Source organism: Trachypithecus francoisi, unplaced genomic scaffold (assembly GCF_009764315.1).
Source record: "Trachypithecus francoisi isolate TF-2019V2 unplaced genomic scaffold, Tfra_2.0 Lachesis_group11, whole genome shotgun sequence".
Lineage (NCBI taxonomy): Eukaryota > Metazoa > Chordata > Mammalia > Primates > Cercopithecidae > Trachypithecus > Trachypithecus francoisi.
Genome location: NW_022681456.1, coordinates 109,079,920 through 109,106,648, shown reverse-complemented (window position 1 = coordinate 109,106,648; position 26,729 = coordinate 109,079,920). Strand labels below are relative to the sequence as shown.

The following is a 26,729-nucleotide window of genomic DNA, read 5'->3' as shown; positions in this document are numbered from 1 at the left end:
CAGGGAGACAGTCTGTCAGTTTCAAAGATACAGGTATTATAATAGCTGTGGTTTTAAAACACAAATCCCACTCATTCGCTTTGTGGGAAAATTGGTACAAGAATATTTGATGGCTGAAAGACTGAAGAGCACCAAGGCCCCAACACAGGAGCCGAGAGTCTGGAGATGCCAGCTCCTGGCAGGGAAGAGACCTTGGAGCCAGTTCAGCTTTTTGCTCTGTCACTGCACTCTGCCATTTAGTTCTGGTTGGGGAGAAGGCAGAGACTGGCTGAGCTGACATCTCTGACTGTGATTTTCACATCTTCAAAAAGAACAGCAATTTCTCTATTATGGTGTCCTTTAAGATTGATGTCATTGCAACACCTAAGACTTGTATTATCTAATGGCACAAGGGTGACATGGTAACAAAAGGGCTCGCAGTCACGCTGTTTGACTCTCTTCACAGTTAGCCCTAAAGGCTTCAGTCTGGGACAGTTATTCTGAGTTTCTTACTGATAGTGACAGGAGGCCGACAAATGTCTAGATAGATAGGGGCAGGTCCTGGCGAAACCCCACTTCCAAGTTGCAGACAGTTTAAAGCCTGAAAGCCAAGCCTCAAGTTAAATCTTCGGACTGGATTGAGACCCCGCCTGCCCGTTTGGCACATTTGCCTCTGATTGATCCCCACCCTTCACCTATTTTTCATATACCTGCCTTTTCCTAATTGGCTTTCTATGCTGCCGTGTCCACCTTTGAGTGGCATCTTTGCTCTGACCTTTTTGCATACTCACAAATCAATCAATACAAACTACCTCTTCTGAGCCCACAAAGAGCCCCAGACTCAGCCATATTGAGAACTTTACTGCCTTTGAGTAGAGGGATAACCCCTGCTAAAAGCTGTTTCATCATTCAGTGAAACTCCTCACCTTGCTCACTCTTCAAGTGTCTGCGTGCCTACTTCTTCCTGGTCCTGAGACAAGAACCCAGACCTAGTTGACCTAACAAGCAAAAAATCCCTCATCATTATGCTGACTGCTTCCAATGTGAGGATTTCCCCCTCCACTCTCTATTAATGAACTCCAAGTCTCTTTATATTTATACCAAAACATAGGCTCTAGGTACACCAGGATATACTTGGTGATTGTATCCACCAAAACCAAGCAGCTGACTTCATTCATTCATTCATTCCACTAAAATTTATTGACTCTCTACCATGTCCCAAGCACTATGCTACAAACTGAGACGCATAACTCCCTATGGTCCAGAATTAAACACTATCTGTGGAGAGGTTCCCAGCTGGTGAGAGAAGGCAACTTGAATCCAATACTTATACAATTGAATATGAAGCTGCAAATGAAAGGTACCAGGTGCTCTGGGAACCAGCCCCCTCCTCCCTAGGAAATGGTTCTCAAACAAGATGTAAGGGATCAATGTAAGTTAATTAGGTAAGAGGAGGCCACAGTCTTCCAGGAAAATGGATAGTGTGTTGAAAACCCCTACAGAAGAAGAGAGCACAGTGTTTGTGAGGATATGAAAGAAGGCCAGTAAAGCAAGGTATGAGGATGAGAGGGAACATTGTGGAAATTGATGCTGGAGTCACAGGCAGAGATCAAGCCTTAAGGAGTTTACCTTTATCCTAAAAAATCAATGGGAAGACAATCAAGGGTTTTAAGCAAAATGATGGCATGATCTGATTTGCATTTTAAAAAGCTAACTCATTCTGTGAAGAAACTCATTGGTAGCTTGATGGGGATGGCATTGAATCTGTAAATCACCTTGGGCAGTATGGCCATTTTCACGATACTGATTCTTCCTATCCATGAGCATGGTATGTTCTTCCATTTGTTTGTGTCCTCTTTGATTTCACTGAGCAGTGGTTTGTAGTTCTCCTTGAAGAGGTCCTTTACATCCCTTGTAAGCTGGATTCCTAGGTATTTTATTCTCTTTGAAGCAATTGTGAATGGAAGTTCATTCCTGACTTGGCTCTCTGCTTGTCTGTTACTGGTGTATAAGAATGCTTGTGATTTTTGCACATTAATTTTGTATCCTGAGACTTTGCTGAAGTTGCTTATCAGCTTAAGGAGATTTTGGGCTGAGACGATGGGTTTTTCTAAATATACAATCATGTCATCTGCAAACAGGGACATTTGACTTCTTCTTTTCCTAACTGGATACCCTTGATTTCTTTCTCTTGCCTGATTGCCCTAGCCAGAACTTCCAACACTATGTTGAATAGGAGTGGTGAGAGAGGGCATCCCTGTCTTGTGCCAGTTTTCAAAGGGAATTTTTCCAGTTTTTGCCCATTCAGTATGATATTAGCTGTGGGTTTGTCGTAAATAGCTCTTATTATTTTGAGGTACGTTCCATCAATACCGAATTTATTGAGCGTTTTTAGCATAAAGGGCTGTTGAATTTTGTCAAAAGCCTTTTCTGCATCTATTGAGATAATCATGTGGTTCTTGTCTTTGGTTCTGTTTATATGCTGGATTACGTTTATTGATTTGCGAATGTTGAACCAGCCTTGCATCCCAGGGATGAAGCCCACTTGATCATGGTGGATAAGCTTTTTGATGTGCTGCTGAATCCAGTTTGCCAGTATTTTATTGAGAATTTTTGCATCGATGTTCATCAGGGATATTGGTCTAAAATTCTCTTTTTTTGTTGTGTCTCTGCCAGGCTTTGGTATCAGGATGATGTTGGCCTCATAAAATGAGTTAGGGAGGATTCCCTCTTTTTCTATTGATTGGAATAGTTTCAGAAGGAATGGTACCAGCTCCTCCTTGTACCTCTGGTAGAATTCAGCTGTGAATCCATCTGGTCCTGGACTTTTTTTCGTGGGTAGGCTATTAATTGTTGCCTCAATTTCAGAGCCTGTTATTGGTCTATTCAGGGATTCAACTTCTTCCTGGTTCAGTCTTGGGAGAGTGTAAGTGTCCAGGAAATTATCCATTTCTTCTAGATTTTCTAGTCGATTTGCGTAGAGGCATTTATAGTATTCTCTGATGGTTGTTTGTATTTCTGTGGGGTCGGTGGTGATATCCCCTTATCATTTTTTATTGCGTCTATTTGATTCCTCTCTCTTTTCTTCTTTATTAGTCTTGCTAGCGGTCTGTCAATTTTGTTGATCTTTTCAAAAAACAACTCCTGGATTCATTGATTTTTGGAGGGTTTTTTGTGACTCTATCTCCTTCAGTTCTGCTCTGATCTTAGTTATTTCTTGCCTTCTGCTAGCTTTTGAATGTGTTTGCTCTTGCCTCTCTAGTTCTTTTAATTGTGATGTTAAAGTGTCAATTTTAGATCTTTCCTGCTTTCTCTTGTGGGCATTTAGTGCTATAAATTTCCCTCTACACACTGCTTTAAATGTGTCCCAGAGATTCTGGTATGTTGTATCTTTGTTCTCATTGGTTTCAAAGAACATCTTTATTTCTGCTTTCATTTCGTTATGTACCCAGTAGTCATTCAGGAGCAGGTTATTCAGTTTCCATGTAGTTGAGCGGTTTTGATTGAGTTTCTTAGTCCTGAGTTCTAGTTTGATTGCACTGTGCTTTAAAGTTCATATGGAACCAAAAAAGAGCCCGCATTGCCAAGACAATCCTAGGTCAAAAGGACAAAGCTGGAGGCGTCACGGTACCTGACTTCAAACTATACTACAAGGCTACAGTAACCAAAACAGCATGGTACTGGTACCACAACAGAGAAATAGACCAGTGGAACAGAACAGAGTCCTCAGAAATAATACCACACATCTACAGCCATCTGATCTTTGACAAACCTGACAAAAACAAGAAATGGGGAAAGGATTCCCTATTTAATAAATGGTGCTGGGAAAATTGGCTAGCCACAAGTAGAAAGCTGAAACTGGATCCTTTCCTTACCCCTTATACGAAAATTAATTCAAGATGGATTAGAGACTTAAATGTTAGACCTAATACCATAAAAACCCTAGAAGAAAATCTAGGTAGTACCATTCAGGACATAGGCATGGGCAAGGACTTCATGTCTAAAACACCAAAAGCAACGGCAGCAAAAGCAAAAATTGACAAATGGGATCTCATTAAACTAAAGAGCTTTTGCACAGCAAAAGAAACTACCATCAGAGTGAACAGGCAACCTACAGAATGGGAGAAAATTTTTGCAACCTACTCATCTGACAAAGGGCTAATATCCAGAATCTACAAAGAACTCAAACAAATATACAAGAAAAAAAACAAACAACCCCATCAAAAAGTGGGCAAAGGATATGAACAGACATTTCTCAAAAGAAGACATCCATACAGCCAACAGACACATGAAAAAATGCTCGTCATCACTCGCCATCAGAGAAATGCAAATCAAAACCACAATGAGATACCATCTCACACCAGTTAGAATGGCAATCATTAAGAAGTCAGGAAACAATAGATGTTGGAGAGGATGTGGAGAAATAGGAACACTTTTACACTGTTGGTGGGATTGTAAACTAGTTCAACCATTATGGAAAACAGTATGGCGATTCCTCAAGGATCTAGAACTAGATGTACCATATGACCCAGCCATCCCACTACTGGGTATATACCCAAAGGATTATAAATTACTCTACTACAAAGACACATGCACACGTATGTTTATTGCGGCACTATTCACAATAGCAAAGACTTGGAATCAACCCAATGTCCATCTGTGACAGACTGGATTAAGAAAATGTGGCACATATACACCATGGAATACTATGCAGCCATCAAAAAGGATGAGTTTGCGTCCTTTGTAGGGACATGGATGCAGCTGGAAACCATCATTCTTAGCAAACTATCACAAGAAGAGAAAACCAAACACCGCATGTTCTCACTCATAGGTGGGAACTGAACAATGAGATCACTTGGACTCGGGAAGGGGAACATCACACACTGGGGCCTATCATGGGGAGGGGGGAGGAGGGAGGGATTGCATTGGGGAGTTATACATGATATAAACGTTATGCACATGTACCCTAGAACTTAAAGTATAATAAAAAAAAAAAAAAGAAAAAAAAAAAAAAAAAAGCTAACTCAGGCTACAGTGTGGTAATGGACAGGAGAAGAGGCCAGATTAGATACAAAAATCCCAAAGATAACTTTTGTAGAATTCTATGCAAGAGGCCATTCTCATTTGAAATAAGATGGTAAAGACAATGGGAGAAAGTAAGAGGTGGATGGGAGAAAAAAAAAATTATCTTCACAAGTATCAAAATGTCTTTCAGCTCCATCCAATAACAATTTCTTAACAATAATGTATGTCTTAAAAGAGAATAAGAATAGCCAAAGAAACAAAAACGAAATAACTACATGCCCAGAACCAATATTGTGGCTTGACTTTTAAATTGTACAATCTTGTTATTTCAGGATTAGGATGAAGTCCTACACACGTAGAGGGTGACTGTCCACACACCAACACACACGCCACGCTCTATCGTGAACATCCAGGAACTTTCCTTCTTCCATCACTGTTGCCTAGACTGACCTAGGTTGACGTAACTTGATGCCATGTGGGTGCAAAGGCTTTGGAAAAAGCAGCCATCCATTTCATCATTCATTCAGTACATTTTAATTTACCACCTGCTATGTTATGTGCCAGACCCTGACTATGTGCTGACTTCACAGGGCTCACAGTGTGGTCAGCAGAGAGCATATGAGCCAGTAATTGTTATGCAATAACAATCATTGAATTGTTATACAATAACTGTTATTCAATTATGTTAAGAGAGATATATACAAATTTGGGGGGCAGAAAATAGATTTTTAATCAACATTGCTGGGTGGTTGAGACTTGGGAGAGGAAACTGGGAAGGTTTGCAGAAATGATGCTTTGGCTGGATCTTGAAAACTAAACAAGAATTCATCGGATAAGGATAGGAAGGGCATTTTGGGCAGGAGGAACAACATGTACAAATGTGAAGACAAAATGAAAAACACGAATTGTTCTGGGAAATGCAAGTCACTTAGTAAAAGTAAAATGTAATGAGGGGCTGGGGGCCAGGCACGGTGGCTCACGCCTGTAATCCCAGCAATTTGAGAGGCCAAGGGGGACGAATCACTTGAGGTTAGGAGTTTGAGACCAGCCTGGCCAACATGGTGAAACCTCATCTCTACCAGAAATACAAAAATTAGCCTGGCATGGTGGTGCACGCCTGTAGTCCCAGCTACTTGGAGGCTGAGGCAGGAGACTCACTTGAGCCTGAGGGGCAGAGGTTGCAGTGAGCAGAGGTCGCACCACCGCACTCCAGTCTGAATGACAGAGTGAGACTCCGTCTTAAAAAGAAAAAGTAATGAGGAGCTGGAGGAAGCAGATGGATGGCAATTGGTAAGCCTATATTCGCTGATGTTCTCAGAGAGTTCATATCGTGAAGACCTTGTGTGCCACTCTAAGGGGTTTGAACTTTATCATACAGGTTGTAACCAGGAAGGATGAACCTGCTCAAGATTGATCCGCTGTCGACAGGAAAAAGAAGTGGCCTCCTGTAGAGCTGCATGGAAACCAGATGGGGCTCAGCACCCAAGGCCCTCAATCCTCGTCAGTAGCAAGGCTTGGATTCTCACTATTCTCAGCAAGCCATGGAAGAGACTAGCTCTTCTGCAACCATAAGCTGATGCAATAAATCCCGTTTGTGTTCCCCACCCCTCGCCGGCTGCCTGAGCTCTTCTGTAGCTGGGGTGAGGTGCTGCCAGTGCTCCGGGAACTGGGCCTGCAGCCTTCCCCTTCCAGTACTGCTGTGAGTCAGGGAAATGATATGAAGGGAGGATCTAGTGCAGCAGCCTCCAGGCAGGATTCAGCACAACACTGGGGAGTGATCCTTGCCTCAGGCCTCTGCCTACCAACAACTGGGCTTGTCACTGAGAAAACACAAAACATTGCACAACCCAGCAACAACAATAAAACTAGCCCTCTTAGAATTTCATGTGCTTTGATTTTTTTAGGGCTTGTGTCCTGTTTCTCTTGTCGAGTCCAGAGTGCTTGTGTTGAGTAAAAAGGAGATGCTCCAATACTCAAAGCAGCTAAATGTCCTCTTTGCCATAAAGACTCTATGTAACTGTGTGAACACTATGGATTTCTCTCCTCTGTCCCAAGGTGGTTGCCTGCTTTCTTTTTTGGGTTTCTTTCTAGAAGATGGAGTAGTGCATGTTACAGGGGCTGAGAGCACCCACCAAACACACAAGCTCTCAGCCATGAGCAGCGTCTCCACAGCCCCAGCTGAGCGCAAGCTCCTGGAGGGCTGCCTGGGGGAGGCAGACCTGGAAGTGCCAAGGTGACCAGACGGTTCCAGGATCACAGTGTCTTTATTTTTAACTGTTTGCCACTGCCACCCCCACCCCTGCCCGGCTCTGGAGTACTGTCTGCCCCAGACAAGCAGGAGAGAAGTGGAGGGGGGCAAGCACTGATTTCCAGTTGGGGTGTTCCTAACTGAGCAGTAGGGATAGAAGGTGTGAGCCTGGGAGTGCTTTTATAAGTTATTTTCCTTGTAGATTTTATTTTTAATTTATGTCTGTGACCTGCCAGGGAGAGGGGAGAGAGAGAGAAAGAGAGATGCTGTTGAGCTCATGACAAAATAAAATAAAATGAAAAAAAAAAAAAGCCCACCATTTCCGGCCATCTGTGTCGTTCAACTGTTTCTGCAAGACTTGTACCTGAGTCACCCATCATAGCTACACTGGCTTTCCATTCCCTACAAACACTAAGTTGATAAAACAGGCCAAAGCCACAGTTCTGCCCTATCTTAGTAAGCATGTGATATCTCAGTCTCTGAATCGCTCCCAGGGGAAGGGTTGGTGCATCCCTAATTACAGAACTACAAAGCCCAGTGTAGTTTCAGGTTCCCTTTCTTAGAGGGTAGAATTTCCTTATTTTTAATAATAAAATGCAACAGCATATCTACTAGCTGCTCCTTGTCCTTCAGGAGTTTTCTCTGTGAATGCTGCTCCAGCCCACTTGGCGAGTGTGCCATTTAACCACTTGCTCATCTGCATGGCAAGTAGTGAAGAGTGACTTAAGAAATGTCACACACACCAGTTTACACTTTATAACAACAAAATTGGCAGAGGGTGGAGGATGTCATAGGCAAATTCATAATAGTGAACTTTTTTTTTATTTTTTATTTTTGAGACGGAGTCTCACTGTATTGCCCAGGCTGGAGTGCAGTGGTGTGATTTTGGCTCACTGCAACCTCTGCCTCCTGGGTTCAAGCAATTCTCCTGCTCCAGCCTCCTGAATAGCAGGGATTACAGGTGCCTGCCACCACGCCCAGCTAATTTTTTATTTTTAGTAGAGACATGGTTTCATCATGTTGGTCAGGCTAGTCTCAAACTCCTGACCTCAAACGATCTGCCCGCCTCAGTCTCCTAAAGTGCTGGGATTACAGGCATGAGCCACCATGCCAGTCTGTGAGACATTTTTGAAAGTTCTTGAATTAGTCTAGATAACAGATGATAAACCTTGACCTAACCTAGTGGCAGTGAGGTAAGAAAAGAGGGGGTTGATTCAGGAGATATTTAAGAAATAAATTTGGATTTGGACAGTGCAATTCAAACATAAGACCCTAGCGTCCAGCTCAAGTGACTGAGTAGACAATAGTGTCATTACCTGAGATCAGGAATGGAGGAAAAGAAGCAGGAGAGAGGGACAGAACTGTGGGCATGTAAAAGGTAAGGCACCTATGGAACATTGAGGACAGTATCCAATAGGTACAGGATCACATCTATTTTTACTCGCTATTATTTCCCCAGGAACTAGCACAGTCCCTACCACACAGTAGTAGTTGCTCAGTAAGTACTTCGTGAATGAGTGGTTGAACACTTATTTTACTTACATAGAATCATGAAAATTTCAGGAAAGCATAGTTGTGCCGGCAGCAGGGCATATTTATTTAGGTGACAAGTCCAATCAATGTGTAAGGCAATTTTTGATGCATCAAATCCTTGCTTTCAATTTAATTCTAACCTTGATTTTATTTTGTAAATTTTTGATTTACACTAAATTTTATAGTTCATCTAGAAATATTGTGTTTTTTCTTGAGTCCAGAAATATAACTGAACTTTGGATTTTAAAAACAGTCCCTAATTTTGGCCCCAATGCTGCAACCCTCATCTTGTTCACTTGTGTTCCTGCTGTGATAAATGCCCAGTTCCCAAACCTCTAGAAGTCAGAGGCTCTGCCTTCTTCTGACCAGTACTCTTGGAAGCTGCCAGTTGCCAAAACCTCCAGCGTAGAGACTGGGAACTTGAAGTCAATTGTTTTAACCGGATCTCTGGATATAGCTCCATCCCCTGCCCCCGCATTTTCATCTTTGCACCCTGCATACTAGCAGCACATCATGTTACTCCTTATTATCTTCTGGTTATTGCCAACAATGTCCCACAGTAAGAACTGCAATACCCCTTTCTGGCTACTGGCTGGACTTCCTTTTAACCTCCAAAGCTATGTTCACTCCCCATCCTATCCCTAACCAACCCCTTTCCCCATTGTGTTGGGCAAGTCTAGCTTTAGGGTCAGTCTCTTCAATGTACTCAGAAGTTCTGAACCCTGAAGATAACACGGTAGAGCTAGTCAGGCCGTGAGTGATTTAAAAAATGTTCTGCTAGCTCACCTGTGATCTAAGGATTTTTGACCATCAATGGAAGGAAGACAATGAATTAGAAGGAAGATAGTGAATTGATCTGAACATAGACAAACACTCTGAAAACATTCTCTGTACCTATTCATACATCTTGAATATTTGACTGAATTAATTAAGCCAGAGAAAATGCAGGGTTGAAATGTTACCTCTCTGTAAGTTAATCAAATATGTTTATGCATTTAAGCGACTCCTAATAGAGTTTAAAAGTACAAGTGAGCATATTTTAGAAATGAAACAGAGGCTTCCTAGTGTCCAAACAAATGCTCAAAACTAAATTAAAATAGGATGCAAATTCCTTTCTACACTTGGACCTTTGTCTGTAAGAGCAACCAAGATTAAGAAAGTAATCAAATAAAAAAAAATAAAGGTATACCAGGTTTTTCTTCAGGGGAACACCCTGTCATGTCAGCAAACCTAACAAGAAAATGTTACATGGAACAGTAACACCTCCTAAGAAAAGCTATCACTCCCATCAGGCCTACGGGATGAGATGTGACTCAGTGGTAATTGGTGTCACGAATTCTTTTCAATTATTCCCAGGAAGCTAGAATCCTGAGCCATAATCAGCCTTTGTACGAAATTTTACACACTGTCAAGTAATTTAGAAAGATCTGCACCATGGCAAGATAGAGTATTCCTTTATTTTCCATTTTGTTCTCAATCATAGACAACCTGCAAATTTTCATTAAAGAAATGTCTTAATTTTTAATTATTTCTAAATTTGAAAAACAAGACATCTTAAAGTTCCCGTCAGCTATTCTTCTGAGCAACTCCATTGTACTACCTCACTTCTCATCAATTGTTTTCCTTTCCCTATGAAGATAACAGATATTTGGACATCCAGTGATGATCCATTTTCCTGCTCTTCTCAGTTACAGAGTCATTTGAAGAACAGTGGACATCAATTCATTGTTCAGATCACAATCTTAATTCACTGGAAGTTAATGATTTATTTCACCTTGCTCTTTTACTTTACTGCAATTATTATCCAAATATAATGAAACAAAGACTATAGCATTCTCCATTACTACTTTATGTTTTCCAAAATTCCAGCTTCAACATCTTTATTTCTTTTCACTGTCCTGGAAAATTGATTTCACCCCTTTTTTAGTGGTGTTTTAGTTTTTGTTTTGTTCCATGGGTTCCTGGCATTACCCAAATGCCAAAGCAATGCTAAAGTCCATAAACACTTTGAGAGAAAATAACAATACCACATTTTCTTAATCCAGTCTGTCATTGATAGACAATTTGGGTTGGTTCCAAGTCTTTGCTATTGTGAATAGTGTCGCAATAAACATACGTGTGCATGTGTCTTTATAGCATCATGATTGTACCCTATAACATAAAGTATAATAATAAAAAAATAAAAAGCAAAAAGAAAACTAGACTTGGAATCAGAAAAAAAAAAGAAAATAACAGTAATAATATTATCATATGTTTTTACAGTGCATTCATTACAAAGCACTTTTAAACCCATTATCTCATTTTAACTTTGTTACTCATGATAATAATACTGAAATATAAAGGCCAGGTATTATTTGTCCCAATGTGCAAATTATAAAATTCAGGCTGAGAATGGTTCCATGACTTGTCTAGGATCATAAGCGTCATCATAGAAAGGCCAGGCTTGCCGGGCGCGGTGGCTCAAGCCTGTAATCCCAGCACTTTGGGAGGCCGAGACGGGCGGATCACGAGGTCAGGAGATCGAGACCATCCTGGCTAACACGGTGAAACCCCGTCTCTACTAAAAAATACAAAAAACTAGCCGGGCGAGGTGGTGGGCGCCTGTAGTCCCAGCTACTCGGGAGGCTGAAGCAGGAGAATGGCGTAAACCCGGGAGGTGGAGCTTGCAGTGAGCTGAGATCCAGCCACTGCACTCCAGACTGGGTGACCCAGCAAGACTCCGTCTCAAAAAAAAAAAAAAAAAAAAAAGAAAGGCCAGGCTTAGGATCCAGATTTTAAGACTGCATGCCCTAAATAGTACTCTAGTGTTAGCATTAGGCCAAGAGAATGGCAGGGCAAATTAATAATTATTCAATAGTAGTGGAACCATGTTCTAGATCCCTTTAACAAAGAAGCAATGCAAGGTTTCCCCTTTATAAAACTCAAAATAATGTAAATGCTCTTATTTCTCCTTTCAACAGGGGATACTGGGGAGCTCAAAGCCAAAAAGAGACTAGAGTATTATATGGGAAACTATGGTATTGTATAGGATTCCACATCCTGTATATCTACACTCTATTTTTTTCTCCCAAAAAGCTGCAAAAGAAATTTCTTGGCCAGGTGTAGTGGTTCACACCTGCAATTCCAGCATTTGGGGAAGCCAAGATGGGTGGATTACTTGAACTCAGCAGTACTAGACCAGCCTGGTCAACGTAACAAAACCTTGTCTCTATAAAAAAAAAAAAATACCAAAATACAAAAATTAGCCAGGTGTGGTAGCACATGCCTGTTATCCCAGCTACTTGGGAGATGGAGGTGGGAGGAACACTTGAGCCCAGGAGGTGGAGGCTTGCAGTGAGCCATGATCATGCCGCTGTGCTTTTAGTTTATCAAACAGAGCAAGACCCTGTCTCAAAATAAAATAAAATAAAAATAAATTTAAAAAATGAAATTTCTCCACTTCTTATAAGGGTATTCTTATAAAAGAAGTGAAAAACCTTAAAATGGTTTCAAGGTGACTGAGTGATAAGAATGAACTAATCCACTAGAACCCATGTCTTCTAAGGAAATAAACCAGAGAGTAAACACTAAAACCTTTGAAATCAGACAGGCCAGGTTTCACATCCCAGCCCTTCCACCTACCAGCTCTGGGACCCTGAATAAGGTATTTAACCTCTCTCAGTCTTAACTTCATCCACGAAATGGAGACAATAATAACAGCCACACAGAGTCACTGTAAGGGCTGAGAGAGAGAACATTTGAAGAAACTGAGGCAGCCCATACAGTTGACAAATGCAAGGCATTTACCTAAAACTGGAACACTGAACTTCCCAGGCTTTCTTGCATGCAGTTAGACACGTCCATGTGACTCAGTCCTGATTAATGATACATGAGCAGGAATCTGTCCAACTTTCCTCTTCTGCTTACTCCTTCTTTTTGCTGGGATCCTGAACCAAAACTGTGAAGTTCCTTGGCCATCATCAGCTAAGGAGGTTTGAATAGCAAGACAGGGATCTGGGAGCTTGATGGCGCACTATGTAGCCATCACTGAGCCTTAAACTACCCACCCTCTAATTCCTTATTGCTTGAGATAAATAAGCACCTGTTTGGTTCTGCCCCCAATCAGGTTTCTGTTATAAAGCAGCCAGATGCAAGCCTAACAACAGAACCTAACAAAAGTCCAGCAAAGATCAATCCTCACCAGACATTAGACCCCTTAGTTTCCTTCCAGCCAAAAAGATATATATCAGGGGAAATGACTACAATAATATGAACAAGTAGAAAAAAAACTACCAAATTCTGTAGATTATATAGTATGATCCAAATTTTATCAAAAGAAAAAAAATTGCTGTGAGACTCAGGGATATCCAGGAGCTCAGAGAATTCTATTAAGCACATTACTGTGAAGGAAAAAAAAAAAGTGTATTTTCATTTTAACAAGGCTATGTTGACAAACTACTCCAAAATGTCCTGCTGGGTTTCCCACAGGCCAAGGACGCTGCAGGTCCAGGCTCAGTGGAACATGACAGGAGCCTACGGTCAATCTAGGAAGCTGGAAATGAGTGTCTGCATGGGGTGCATTAATGATGTTTTGTGATGCTTTACATATGGCCTTGGGTGAACATGCTGAGGAGAAATGAATAGTCGTTTGTAATTTATATCACAGTGTAAGAGAATGGAGAGCCAACCGTGTTTTTAGAACACCAAAAGGAAATATTTTTCAGATTGTATCAGCACAGTTGTGGCTTCTAACATTCCTGCTACTCCCTCACTCATTCCCGTGGAAATTTGTGTTCTTCCTGGGCAATATATCTTAGGCTAAAATAGGGTTCATTCAATAATTCCTGCAAACACTGGACCATGCAGGCTTAAAAGGGGCAGTTCCTGGCTAAGCAGAAAAGGGCTGGTCCCAACACAGGGGATTGGGAGCAGCTATTCTCAAAGTGGGAATGCTAATACCATCACACAGTCCTCCCCAAATACAAACACGCACACATACATCACATGTTTTTAAAATCCTGTGTGAAGGTTAAAAATTCTGCCCTTCACGTCTAATAATCTTCAACAAATATTTCACCAAAATACACTTATAGAGCCCTTTGGAAACAGCTACCTCTGAATGTCCTGCTTAGTTTCCTACAGTTCAAGCAAGGGCACTACAGCGGTCCAGCCCAAGTGAGACACAGACAGGAACGCCCTTGACAGACATGAGTGGTTGGAAATGAATATTTATACTGAGTGGGAAGCAATGCAGTGGGCGCAAAAGGGAAAACCCTCTTGTTCTCAAGAGCTCACAAGATGCTACTGAGATAGCAGATAAGGACTTTTAGAACACAAAACACTGTCATATGGAGGTATGAAGTTATGTACGCAGCATTATGTGGCAGAATTGAATAAATCTGAACACACAGTTACAGAATGTTGTGGAAGGTTCAAATAACAAAGAACTAACTAACTAAAAGGAGTTTGATGTGGAATCTCAATGTACAGACATTTCAATAGTTACCTCCTGCGGATTCACTGCCCCAGCCCCTGCAGGACCTGTTGATATTCCCTAATGTACCAGAGCATCTCCCTTCTTACATTGCATCTTGGTACCAACAACAAAAAAACAATAGTTAAAAGTAGGCAAACAAATAACATTGATAATGATGGCTAACATATACGGAGCATTTAAGGGGCAAGTGTAAAGGTACAGATGTAGAATCGAGGTTAGAAATAAGGGGCAAGTGTAAAGGTACAGATGTAGAATCGAGGTTAGAAATGAGTGACTTAGCATCATTTCACTGAAACTCAGGGAAAGGAGTGAAGCTTTGTTCATGCTGAAAACACTGAGCCTGGCCCACTCACCTGCATTTCTACCTCATCTGCACACACTATTATCTTCCTTCTGGGAACATGAATGAAGCATATCAGTTAACTGGCAACTTTGTTGGCTAATAACAAACTGGAAACATTTTGCTAAGAAATAATAATGGATGAGAGCAGAGGGAAAACACCATTTTTCCAGTGATACAAACTGGTTTACCAAGATTTCTACGAATTAATTAGTCATTTCAGATTCTTAGCAGGAAAATACATACATATACAATTTTTTTTTTAAACATCTACTCATTGAATTGGTTCTGCCTTTTGCGATGGTTGTGCCCATACACAATGATGTAATGACTTCCAATTCCCAAGAAAAAAGCATTCTTCCTTTATTATTCAAGGATGTTTCCTTGGTCTTGCAACTGGCACAAAGAGGCACAGAATTCATTTGCACTCACTTTACAAAGTAAATGTTTCCTATAACCCTATTGCTGCAACCGACAGCTAACATAGGAGGCTAGTTTATATTTTTTAATCTTCCTTTTAAATGTATTTTCTTTTTATTTTTTTTTGAGACGGAGTCTGGCTCTGTCGCACAGGCTGTAGTGCAGTGGCCGGATCTCAGCTCACTGCAAGCTCCGCCTCCCGGGTTTATGCCATTAAATGTATTTTCTAATACAAAGTTAGAATTCAGTTGGTATAACTCAAAGTCCTCATCTATAAAAAAAAAGCTACTTTGGATTTCATTTAAAATGTTTCTGCGTGAGGAACTGTTAAAGGAGATCGCTTCCTTATCTCTTCCTCATGCCACAACTAGTTGGTAGCAGTTTTCGTACACAGAATATCCTGTGGATTGGCTTGCTTAACCTCTATACCACTCTCTTTCCAGTTTCCTGATGAGGCGTGATAGTTAAAAATTGCCTTTCCTGGACTTCTTCACAACTAGTGTTCTGGATGCAAATCATTTCTCCACTAGAAGCATTTGAAGAAGATTTGAAATGATGAGTAGAATTGGAACTCATCTTCTTTCCCTATTTCTAATGGAAGCAGTTGTGGCCATGCTAACAGCAATGCAAGTTAGGGCTTCCCAGTACCTAGACCACAGTTATAGCAGTAGGCTCTTGAACTCAGTAATTCTAGGAACCACCTTTGGCTCCCATTTCTCCATTCTTTCAGTGATTTTTTTAAATGGCATATTCCCTATATGAAATATCTTTCTGCTAAAAGTACCTACAGAGATTGCTGTACCTTACCAAAACCCTCACTAATACAATTCTAATCTTCATGACTCAGCCTCGAGATACCAAGTATGAATCAGCACATTAACACCAAACATATAATGCTTTGTAATTTATAAAGTACATTTATTATGCATTACAGTCGGGCGCGGTGGCTCACGTCTGTAATCCCAACACTTTGGGAGGCCGAGATGGGCAGATCACTTGAGGTCAGGAGTTCGAGACCAGCTTGGCCAGCATGGCAAAACATGGTCTCTACTAAAAATACAAAGCTTAGCTGGGTTTGGTGGTACATGTCTGTGATCCCAGCTACTCAGGAGGCTGAGGCAGGAGGATTGCTTGAACCTGAAAGGTGGAGGTTGCAGTGAGCCGAGATCATGCTACTGCACTCAAGCCCAGGCAACACAGTGAGTGGGACTCTGTCAAAAAAAAAAAAAAAAAAAAAAGAAGGTATTTCCATGTATTATCTAAGTTGATCTTTTCCACAGCTCTGTAAGGTAAATAGGACAAGTGCTGCTCTAGCCATCATAGAGACAAGATAGCTGAATCTCAGACGACGTAGGTAATTACCCAAGGAATTTAGTTAGTGAGAGATGGAGACAAAATTCAGTTCCATATATTATGACTCTTAGTTATTTCCTTTGACACTTCGAAGCCTCCCAAGGGCAGATGAAGAAGAGAGAGAAAACACATAGATACTGGCAATAAACTAAAGCTTCTATTTCCTATTTCAAAAATTAAAAGAAAAACCTTATCACTACATTTTAAAACCATTAAACTAGACTAAAATAGCTAAGGATGAGCTAGTCAACATGGCTATTTCATAGAGAGTATGACTTTGGATCTGGCAGAACCTGTATCTCAATTTTGTGGGATTCCTCCTTTAAAGTCTCATGGACTATTAACAGAGATACATGAAAGGTTCAGTCCCACCTTCCAAGGCTCAAAATTCTCTTTCTGTACAATCATCTGAGTAAACCAAGAGAGGCTAAAAGAGGTCTTGGGGGAGGCCACAATTCATTTCTGAATTTTTCCCTAATTGCAATTTTGCCTAAAATCTCCCCTCCCCACAGCTAGGGTTCCCTAAAATAAAATTTCCCCTTTGCCCCCACTTGCTGCCTACATGTATGTTAGAAAAACATTTTATTTCAATGCTCAGAAAACCAAGAAGAGATATTAAGTAATCAAAGCTTGATTTAGACCACTTCAAAAGTGGTCAAGTTGAATTATTCCTCTCCATATCCACCACTCCGCCATTTCACAGCGGTAATCTAACCACATTCAAGAGCTCTAAGAAGCAAACTTCTCATCATATGGTCCCCACTCCTTGAGCAACATCAGTCCTAAGAAAACATTCCAGTATCACACAAATCCTCACGGGCATTCCACAGCCAACCTCAGAACACTAGAATTCCACAAGTCCCTGATCATTCATTTCTTGTTTCCTTCAGTCTCATAGGACTCAAATCAGAAAGGCTAGGAAAACTGTAACTCTATAATATCTTGCTTCCACCCTTGCATCAAAAGACTATGTGATTTATTCACACACACAAATGACAGATATAAAGAAAAGCATTTAAAGTTAAGAGAGAAGAAAGAAAACAAAAAGTCGATCTGATGAGTTAGGCAAACTCAATTATCCCTTTTCTATGACAGCAAGAAATTTAAGAAACTATATTGAAGGCAACCAACTCTATACTAACCTGAGGGAAGAGAGAATAAGTTGAATTGTCAATGGTGAATGAGTATAAAAACTCCCCGTCATACCACATGCTCTTCCCCATAGGGGAATTCATTTTAGTCATAGCAAAGAGATGGGCAGGGTCACAGCAGTCTTCCATGTGTTTCCTAGGAGAGAAAACAGAGAGAGAGAAAAGAACAGCCGGTTAAACGAGGAGCAGATTCATTCACTTGTCATTCCCACAGAGATGTGCTGCCTTACCTCAGTGCCAGCTCACAGAAGCATAGCATCTCCAGGGTGATTAGACTACTATTAATTCACTCTTCTAGTCACCAAAGTGGGTGACTAGAATATTTCACAGTAAAAAAAAAAAAAAAAAGTTTAAGAAAAATGCATCAGCTCTCAGATTCAGGTGAGATATATCAAAAGACAAAAATAATCATTACAGTTGCAGATGTACTGATCAATTCAAACATCCAGGTCCAGAAAAGACTGGGATAGCTAACTTTGGAGACTGTTGAGCTATTCAGCTACAGCAGAGGTGCATCTCTACCTTCATTAACAATCAGGTGGTTAAATTCAGTGAAAAGAGACTTCCTGCGAGCTATATGGCAAGGGAATACACAGAGTGACCCTAAAGAGAGTGCACTCCCCCAAACTGGTGGCAAGATAGAGAACAATCCCTTGGAAATCTTTTGAGTAGAAATAGAATGAAATGAATGATGAGATCTCAGACACTGGAGAGCAACCTACCTTCTCACTGCTAAACCTCATGGGCCTTTTTGGTTTAGCCTCTCAGAAGTGTTTGGCCTCTCAGAAGTGTTTGACACCATGATGAGCTCTGTGTCTTTGACAGAAGTGTCTCCCAGCTCCCTCAGTGTCTGAAGCACCAGCATCACTGGGATAAACTCACCCTTCTGGGCTTGCTTGCAGGCTACTCCCCAGGTAGCCCCTCAAGTCTAAGCCATGCTTGTTCTATGGGGAAATCTTTATATGACCCTCCACTTAATAATCTACCAGAAATAAATTCCACTAACTCATGAGTAAAAGAGCTTATTCACCACTTCCACCTCTAGGAAGATGAATAAAATTGCTGGCATAAACCATTTCTGAATGACCTCACACAGAAATGCTTGCTCAACATCTTTAGCTGAAAGGGGACGGTGGAGTGGGGGACCTGACTTCAAGTCCTGCCTCTGCAGCTTACTAACTCCATGACTAGGCAAAGAGACAGGGCTGCAGAATTGCCCTATGAGACTTTCTGTTGAGAGTCCACTGAGAAGGTACTGGTAGAGCACACAGTGAAAGTTCAATATGTGGTAGGTGTTCCCCTTCTTATTGTTACACTGTCCCAGCCTCATTTTTGCCAGGAATCAGCCTAGTCAGTAAGGCTGCCCCTGCAGGGGGCCCTGCGGTGTGGGCAGGCTTCCTCAGCCTGCCGGGGAGGTACTCTTCCCGCCACACTTTGCCTCCCCTTGCACTCTCGAGATCTTCATTGGCTTTGCCTTCACGAAGTTTTCAGTGGAAAGAAGGACAGGATAGAAGGGTTCAAGGCAAACAAGGGGAGAAGAGTTCGGGAAGAAAGCTTTCATCTTATCAAAGTTGCTAGACCGAGTGTCTCTTCTTGCTCCTATGCTAGGCCTCCGTTTCTCATCAGCTGCTTCTCTCTTTCCTCTTCTTCTCCACCTTCATTCATTTTTACTGGTGTTCTGCCACTCAAAAGGTGGCTTCCAGAGATGGTAAAGGTTTTTGTTGTTGTTGTTTGTTGTTGTTGTTGTTGTCCTTGTTTTTTGAAACAGGGTCTCACTCTGTTGCGCAGGTTGGAGTGCCGTCACTGCAACCTCAAACTCCTGGGCTCAAGCGATCCTCCTGCCTCAGTCGCCCAAATGACTGGGACAACAGGCATGTGCCACCACGCCTGGCTAAGGTAAAGTTTTATACTGGACTGCAAACATTTTGTCAAAAGTGCATCCTAGGCTCTTCTTGAGTCAACAGAAAACACCTGGACATGGTTTAAGACTATCTTTAAAAATAAGGAGAATTAGCATGAGCATGATGCTAAACTTTGGGAGAGGATAGGCTAAATTTTTAGTTCCTATCCCATGTCTGCTGATATCTTATATTTTTTAGTCCTCAGAGCAACCCTAAGAGATAATTAAGGAAATGTTTTTTTATTATTATTATCATCATTATTCCTCCCAATTCTCATCTGAGGAAACAGGCTTAGAGTGGTTCTAGGACTTGCTCAGGTCACACAGGGCAGAGTAGGAAGCCAGGTCTGCAGCGTCCAAGCTTTCTCCTCTTTGCAGGTTACCTACTGGGAACCATTTTGATTCATTTATATCTTTCTCTGCCCTAAAAGAAATGCTGTGTAAACACTGGCCAACTGCCTGCAGTACACCAGGTGCCTTCACAGATATTTTTCTACTTAATTCTCACAGTAACCCATGAGCTGGATGACTTTAAGATTCTTTTCTCAAGTAATTTATCTCAGGTCACATAACTAGTGAAACAGTGGGGCAGGGCTTTGCTCCCAGGTCTTTGTACCTCATATCAGGTACTTATTTCCAACAAGACCATGGCTCTGGCCTCCAACCAGCTGAACGTGCCATTTAGTACAAAGTGCTACAGGAGGTTCAGAAGGAAAATTTGTCACAGTCATGTAACACCTTACGTTGCCTACTACCTGGCAGCTTGCAAATCACTTTCATATTTGTTTCCTCTTTGCATCCTCAAAATAGCCTGAGAAGACAGGTTACATTATTCTGAATTTATGGACAGTGAAACTGACGCTGAGACCCAGAGACTTGTTTAAGTTCATTAGGTTAGCAAATGTTTTCTTAATTATTGATAAAATATGTATTAGATGATGTTGAATCAAATTTTCATCTCCTTCTACAGCATCACCATGCTAGGGCAATCATATCTTTAGTGGGGGGAAACCAAATACGCTATAGAAAATACAAAATTTCACATATGACAGAAATATTGTAAAATCCAAGAGGTATAGCAAATTCACAGTGATCATACCACTATTTGCAATATGAGTGGTTTTTCTATCATAAACTCTTAAACTTTTCCCTTCATCCAGAATGCCTCCACATCTTCCCTCTGCCAGGACCATCTTTCGGGGGTGACTGAAAAGAAACCACAATGTGGAAATGTGTATGCATATCCCATGTGCCTGAGTGGGGTCCTCATTAGCTCACCAGCTACACTGGATATAGTAGCAGCAGCAAAAACAGGAATAGTACTAGCACTCTAGTACTACCAGCAGCAGTACTGATAGTAGTAGTCATTTTAGAAGTCGTAGTAGTGATTTTTACTGAGTTCTTACCTAAAACTGTGCTAGGTTCTTGGGATATAAAATTGAATTTAAAATCAGAACTTCCTTCTGAAAACATAATTAAGAAAAAGGGCAACCAACAAGCAAGGGACTTCCTGTGTATGCAGGGAGATGTGACCAAAGTCACAGCAGAGATGTGCACAGATGTGTGTGGTTGTTTGGAAAAAAGAGGACATTAAATCACATCCAGGGTTCCAGGAAGGGTTTCCTGATCTGAGATTTGCAGCCCGCTGTTTGTGATGTCTAGGAAATTGCCAGATTAAATAATGGACTTCACCTCCATCCAACCTTCAGGTAATTCTGGAGCAGAGCTATAGACCAGCTTTTAGAATTTTTAGTGAATTTGGCTCCTATCTCCTTTTTCATGCTGTGCACTGATGCTGTGTATTATTTGCTTTTCTTTTGTGGCAGACAATAAAATCAGAGGATCAAAAAAGCTAAAGCAATTCCCTTTTCATATTCAAGTTCAAATTGCCAGATCATTAAGTTTCAGTTGCATGTGAGTTGAGTATTGGAATTAACATCTAATTGCTTTTTATTTGAATTCAAGCTTCAGCAACAGTCGTAGCTAATGACGCTATAACTACAGCATAAGGGTAAATACTTATGAAGCCTGGAACCACTTGCTAGAACCTAACTCAGGTTCTCATCCCTCCTAATGGAATTCATAAGATCAGTTAAGCCAAGAAGCCCTCATCTGTTGACTGTGCCTACTGACTAGGAAGTCAGATTCTGAGGAAACTTAACAGGCAAATAACGGTGAAAATCCACCCACTCAATTAACAATGCCTAGGATCAGAATGAACTTTGTTATGACCCTTTGCAATGCCATGTTCCACGCTTTGGTCACCAGACAGGAACAAGGTTGGGAGGCTGCCACTCCAATGACTGATACTTTTGTGCCCCTTCCAAGGGATAACTGAATTTGAGACAGGAGGGGTGGGCAAGAATTCTACCTCAGTCTCAGCATCTGGCCAGAATCTACTGTTACACTGTAGCTATTTAGACTTAGCTTTTGGAAGGTTAAATAGTCAGATAGACAAACATCCAAATCAATGCCAGTGCTGGCATCCCTGAACATGCATGTGACAAATGATCAAGTGATCATGTATGTCCCCTTCATATCTAATCAGGGTATCAATGTGAGCAGCACAAACAGGGAGTGTCATCAGAGTTTATTGTTTGTAAGCGAATATGCAATCTACAATTCTTGTACACAATATAGGGGTAAACAGTGACAATCTCTTTATGTGCTTTCTATGTTGAAATTCTATCAGTCAAGTGAAGTGTAAGTGAATATTTAATATTGCAAGAAGAAAATGCCACAATAATAAATTTATTATGAAAGCTGTTAGTTTTATATACAAAAAAATTATGAGGAATTATTTACTACTTAGGAGAGTAAATTGTCAGTTAAAGGAAATATTAAGTCAGAGCATGTCTGGAATATACCCTTAGGAAAAATATCACATCATTACTCTGCCAACTAATATTTATAAAATTTTAAATAATATAAAGCAGAATAACAGAGTTGAGATTAAATAAGTCAGGTCTTCATAGAATTATTTTACATACTGACACTCAAAACGTTAGACAAAATAACCCTGAAGAACTATATTTAATTTTACATTATTTAATTCCATTAAGACAATGAGATTTTCAAGGGAAAAAAAAGGCCTAAATTGGAACTCTTCACATCTTGTTATGAAGAACTGAACGTTAAATATTAAATCTGCCCTCAAAAAGTTCCATGAGGAATAAATACTCCAAAAACAATATCATGAGAAATCATCTTTGATCCAATCACAATACAGAATTCCTCATATCCATCTTCCCTGCTTTATTCTTCTCTCTAGCACTTAAAACTATTTATATGCTATATATTTAATTTGTAGTCTTGTTTATTTTCTATATCCCTAAGGCCCAGAATATAGAATCCATGAAGGCAGAGACTTCTGTCTTCTGTTCACTGTTGTATCCCCGTTTCCTGAAATGCTGGCTGAGACATTAAAAAGGTGCTTAATATTTATTGACAACCTAGATGCTCATCAACAGTGGATTGGACAAACAAAATGTGACATATATATGGATGAAATATTATGCAGCCATACAAAGAAGGAAATCATGTCCTTTGCAACATGGATGCAGCTGGAGGCCATTATCCCAGGCGAGTTAATGGAGGAACAGAAAACCAAATACTACATGTTCTCACTTATAAGTGGAAGCTAAACACTGAGTACACAAGGACATAAAGATGAGAACAATACACATTGGGGAGTACTAGAAGGGGGAGAGAGAAGGGGAGAAAAGAACTGGAAAACGACCTATTGGGTACTATGGTCACTACCTGAATAATGGAATCATTTGTACCCCAAACCTCAGCATCGCACAATATATCCAAACCTGCACATGTACCCTCTGAACCTAAAAGTTGTAATTATAATAAATAAATAAATAAATACTGATGGAATGAATAAATAACAAATAGGAAGAAAAAAGACAGTGTTAGAGAAAGCAGAGAATTGCAATGTGCATTTTGTTTCCACAGTCAAAATTCAAATTTAAGAAGTCAATTCTTTATAGTTTTCTTCTGTGTTGTCTGTTTTGGGACTAAGAAACAAACACTTGTCAAAATAATTGCTTTAGACTGGCAAACATTTTCAGTAGTAGAAGATCCAGGATTTGGGGCATTTGCTGAGCAGTGAATCCCAGTTCCTGCCACTATGTGCTAAATGTTAGTCTTGTTAAAGTAGGCGTGTCTGTAGGACTGCAGACACACAGCACGGAGACCACAGGAATAATCCACCAGTGGATGGTGCTGAGAAATTACTTTTCCTTCACTATATTGTCAAACTTCCAAATGTTGACATTGAAAATGTTTGGTAAGGTTTCAAATGCAATCTTGTCTCCCCAAAGTTCTTCCTATTCTAGTGATATCTGACTTGTCAATTATTGATTGTAACATTTGGCTTTCAGCCAAAATGTGTATCTAATGCATTTCCTCCAGACAGCTAAATCAATCGTCCTTATTGTAAAGTGTCCTGAGCTGAGTTCCTAAAATTCCTTTTAGCCTACGATATGTTGACTCCTTGGGTTAACGTCACAGAGCCTCAGATTCATGACTGAAAATGTTCCCAAGCCTCAATATCAGAGGATGGTTTTGAAATTGAGGTAATAGATATAAATCACTTAGCACATTATATGGCCTTAGTAAGTAATTTCATTCTCCTTCTTAATAGTTAGAGAGACAATACAACTTTGTTTGCTTCACACAATATCAGTTTGTAACTTTTTCTGGCCATAATTTTTAATAGTTACCCCTTCTATTCTCAAACGCATCCCTATTTGAATAATAAGTTGTATGTTCACCATATAAAGAGTGGAAGCTGAAAAGCTAAGCATCTAACAAAAGGGGGCTTCTCTTTAAGTGAAGAATCTGGTAGCCTAGACAGAAATCGAGAAGTTTCCTATTCCAAAAACTAAGTGGCAGATTTCACATGAAAAAGTAGAGTCTAGGCCAGCATATGTTTCTTTTTTCCCCTGACTTAAAGAAATCTGTCTGAAATAATCAATTTCAAAGCAGATGTTTTTTTTTTTTAAGGGTCACTGTTGGCTGAGGGCCCAGACATATTTTCTATATGATCTAGAACAAGAAGTGGCAGAAGCTGCTCTGAAGAATTTCAGTGAATATTTATTTTCAGTCTCCCTGTTTATACCTACTGGTCTATGTAGCTAGAAAGATTCTAATATTGTGTTTTCAGAATCAAGCAGCAGGGTCTTGCTCACGGAGGAGGAATGGAGGCAAGTGGTGATAAAACTGCCTCTGGGGCAAAGACAATGCTTTTGCCCCAGGTATTGGGGCAACTGTATTGGTTCCCTGCAGTAGCTTACATCATTGATCGAATAGGACGAAATACACACTCCATATAGAGTAGAGATGTGTATTCATGTTATTTTTCAATCAAATCTCTTAAATTGTACGAAGGAGAAGTACTTCCATTAGATTATTGCTTTAAAATAACGTTTTCTACAGAAACAATAAAAAAGTCTTTTCAAAGATTAATCTTCTGGATAATTTGCCAGAACTACAAACACAGAGAAAAGCAAACTCTTATCCACTGTTTAAGCCAGCAAGTAGTCTTGTATTTAGCAATATTTTATTTTTCATATTTGAAATGATTGCATGATAAAGGAAATGTGTTCCAAACAAAGGCAGATTAGTGCCATGTGTAATTTGTGTTTCTCTAGTACAGGCAGAGAAAATTGAAAGAAGGAATTTTTGAAACATAAGTATTTCAAGGGGTATCTGTTTTTTCTAATACACATTTGTTTGTAATTTATTGAACAAGTACACAGAATTATTTGGATTAAAGAATATCAATGTTTCCAGGAAGGATTTCAATGAATGCTTATTTTCAGTCTTCCTACTCAGGCTTACCGGTCTATACAGCTAGAAAGATTCTAGCAGTATCTTTTGAGAACCACTTATTTGTTATTTTAGTAGCTGGAAGTGACTCAGCCTATTCAGACTGCACTCATTCAGTCAATCGACAAACATTTGCTGAGCAACGTCTATGTGCCTAGTGCTGTTCTAGGCACTGAGGATAAGGCAGTGAATAAACCTGGGACAGAGGTACGGGGGACACCTTGCCCTCCTAATTCTAATGGAGGAATCAGAAAAACAAAATAAATAATTTACTTGGGTGAGCTGGGAAAGATGCAATTTTTAACAGGGTGACTAAATCAGTCCTCACCAGGTGACCTTTGAGTAAAGACCTGAAGGAGGTGAAGAAGAAAGCCATGTGAATATCTGAAAGAAGAGACAGTATAGTGGAATAAATCCAACTCCAAAAGCACAGCAAGACATTTAAATTTGACTAGAAGTTGCAATGGAGGATGTGGGGCCACTGCACAGCAGAAACTTCATAAAATCTTCCGGTGGATGCCTGTTTCTCTCCTACACATATTTCTAACATTTTCTCTAACCAGCCCCATCAAGCCCACCCTCTCTCGCTTTTATCTCTGTCCTATCCACAGCAAAGTATCCCTCCATTAGACTCTCCAATTTTGATTCCCCTCATAATCATTTAATACCATGCTTAGATATGAGAAAACCCACCCAAGAATATATTCCTGTTTTACATGAATTCATATCTTTATGAATAAAATTCTGTTCGTCTGTTAATGGCATCACAGAAAAACAGGGAAATGGATATCTACCACATCTGAAGAGTGTTTTTCGGTGGTCTAAAGTTTAAAACACATGTTTGGAGAGATGCAATGAATTCACTTCTGGAGGCTTGAGCAGGAGCATAGGGGTGGGCAGGTCCATCCACTCAGAGAGATGCAGTAGTTGGGCAGTCACTGTGAGAACAGCTGAAAATACAGTCCATATCAGGAGCACCAGTCCCCACATGAGCCCGTATACTCCACTGGGCTTTTAGACATGTATGCAAGTAGCAGATGCTCCAAACTGCAGGCAGTGACTTATAATTGAGGCACTTCTCGAATATACATGTTTACACAGCAGTGTGGGATGCAGCAAGGATGTCTTTATCCAATCATGGCCCATGGTGCTCCTGAATAGCACTGGGGAGGCCAGACATTATATAATAGATATAAGAACTTCATTCAGAAACACTTTTTCTTTCTTGTTGTAATGACACCTAGATCTGAGATTATGTCTGTGAAAGATGGGGAGAAGTTTGTGAAAGGCAAAGCAAATGAAAGGAAGAGAAAAAAGATACAGAAACAGCATTATGAATTTCTAAATTACACAGATTTTTTAAGTCAGGGAACTAAACCAGCAAACATTAAGATGATCAGGGAAATAACATATTTCAGAGGGTAAGATCCTGGCGTCAGCTCTGTGGACTCATCCCAGCTGCA

General features: G+C 40.4%; 1 protein-coding gene across 2 annotated transcripts in view; it reads right to left on the bottom strand.

The window, feature by feature from the left end:
* Positions 1-26,729, bottom strand: part of ST8SIA1 (ST8 alpha-N-acetyl-neuraminide alpha-2,8-sialyltransferase 1) — a 139,648-nt gene that overhangs the window by 74,677 nt on the left and 38,242 nt on the right. For both annotated transcript variants that reach the window (XM_033222686.1, XM_033222687.1), the window contains exon 2: positions 17,517-17,661. In XM_033222686.1, coding sequence (XP_033078577.1) covers positions 17,517-17,661 — 145 coding nt within the window. The remainder of the gene's footprint in view (positions 1-17,516; positions 17,662-26,729) is intronic.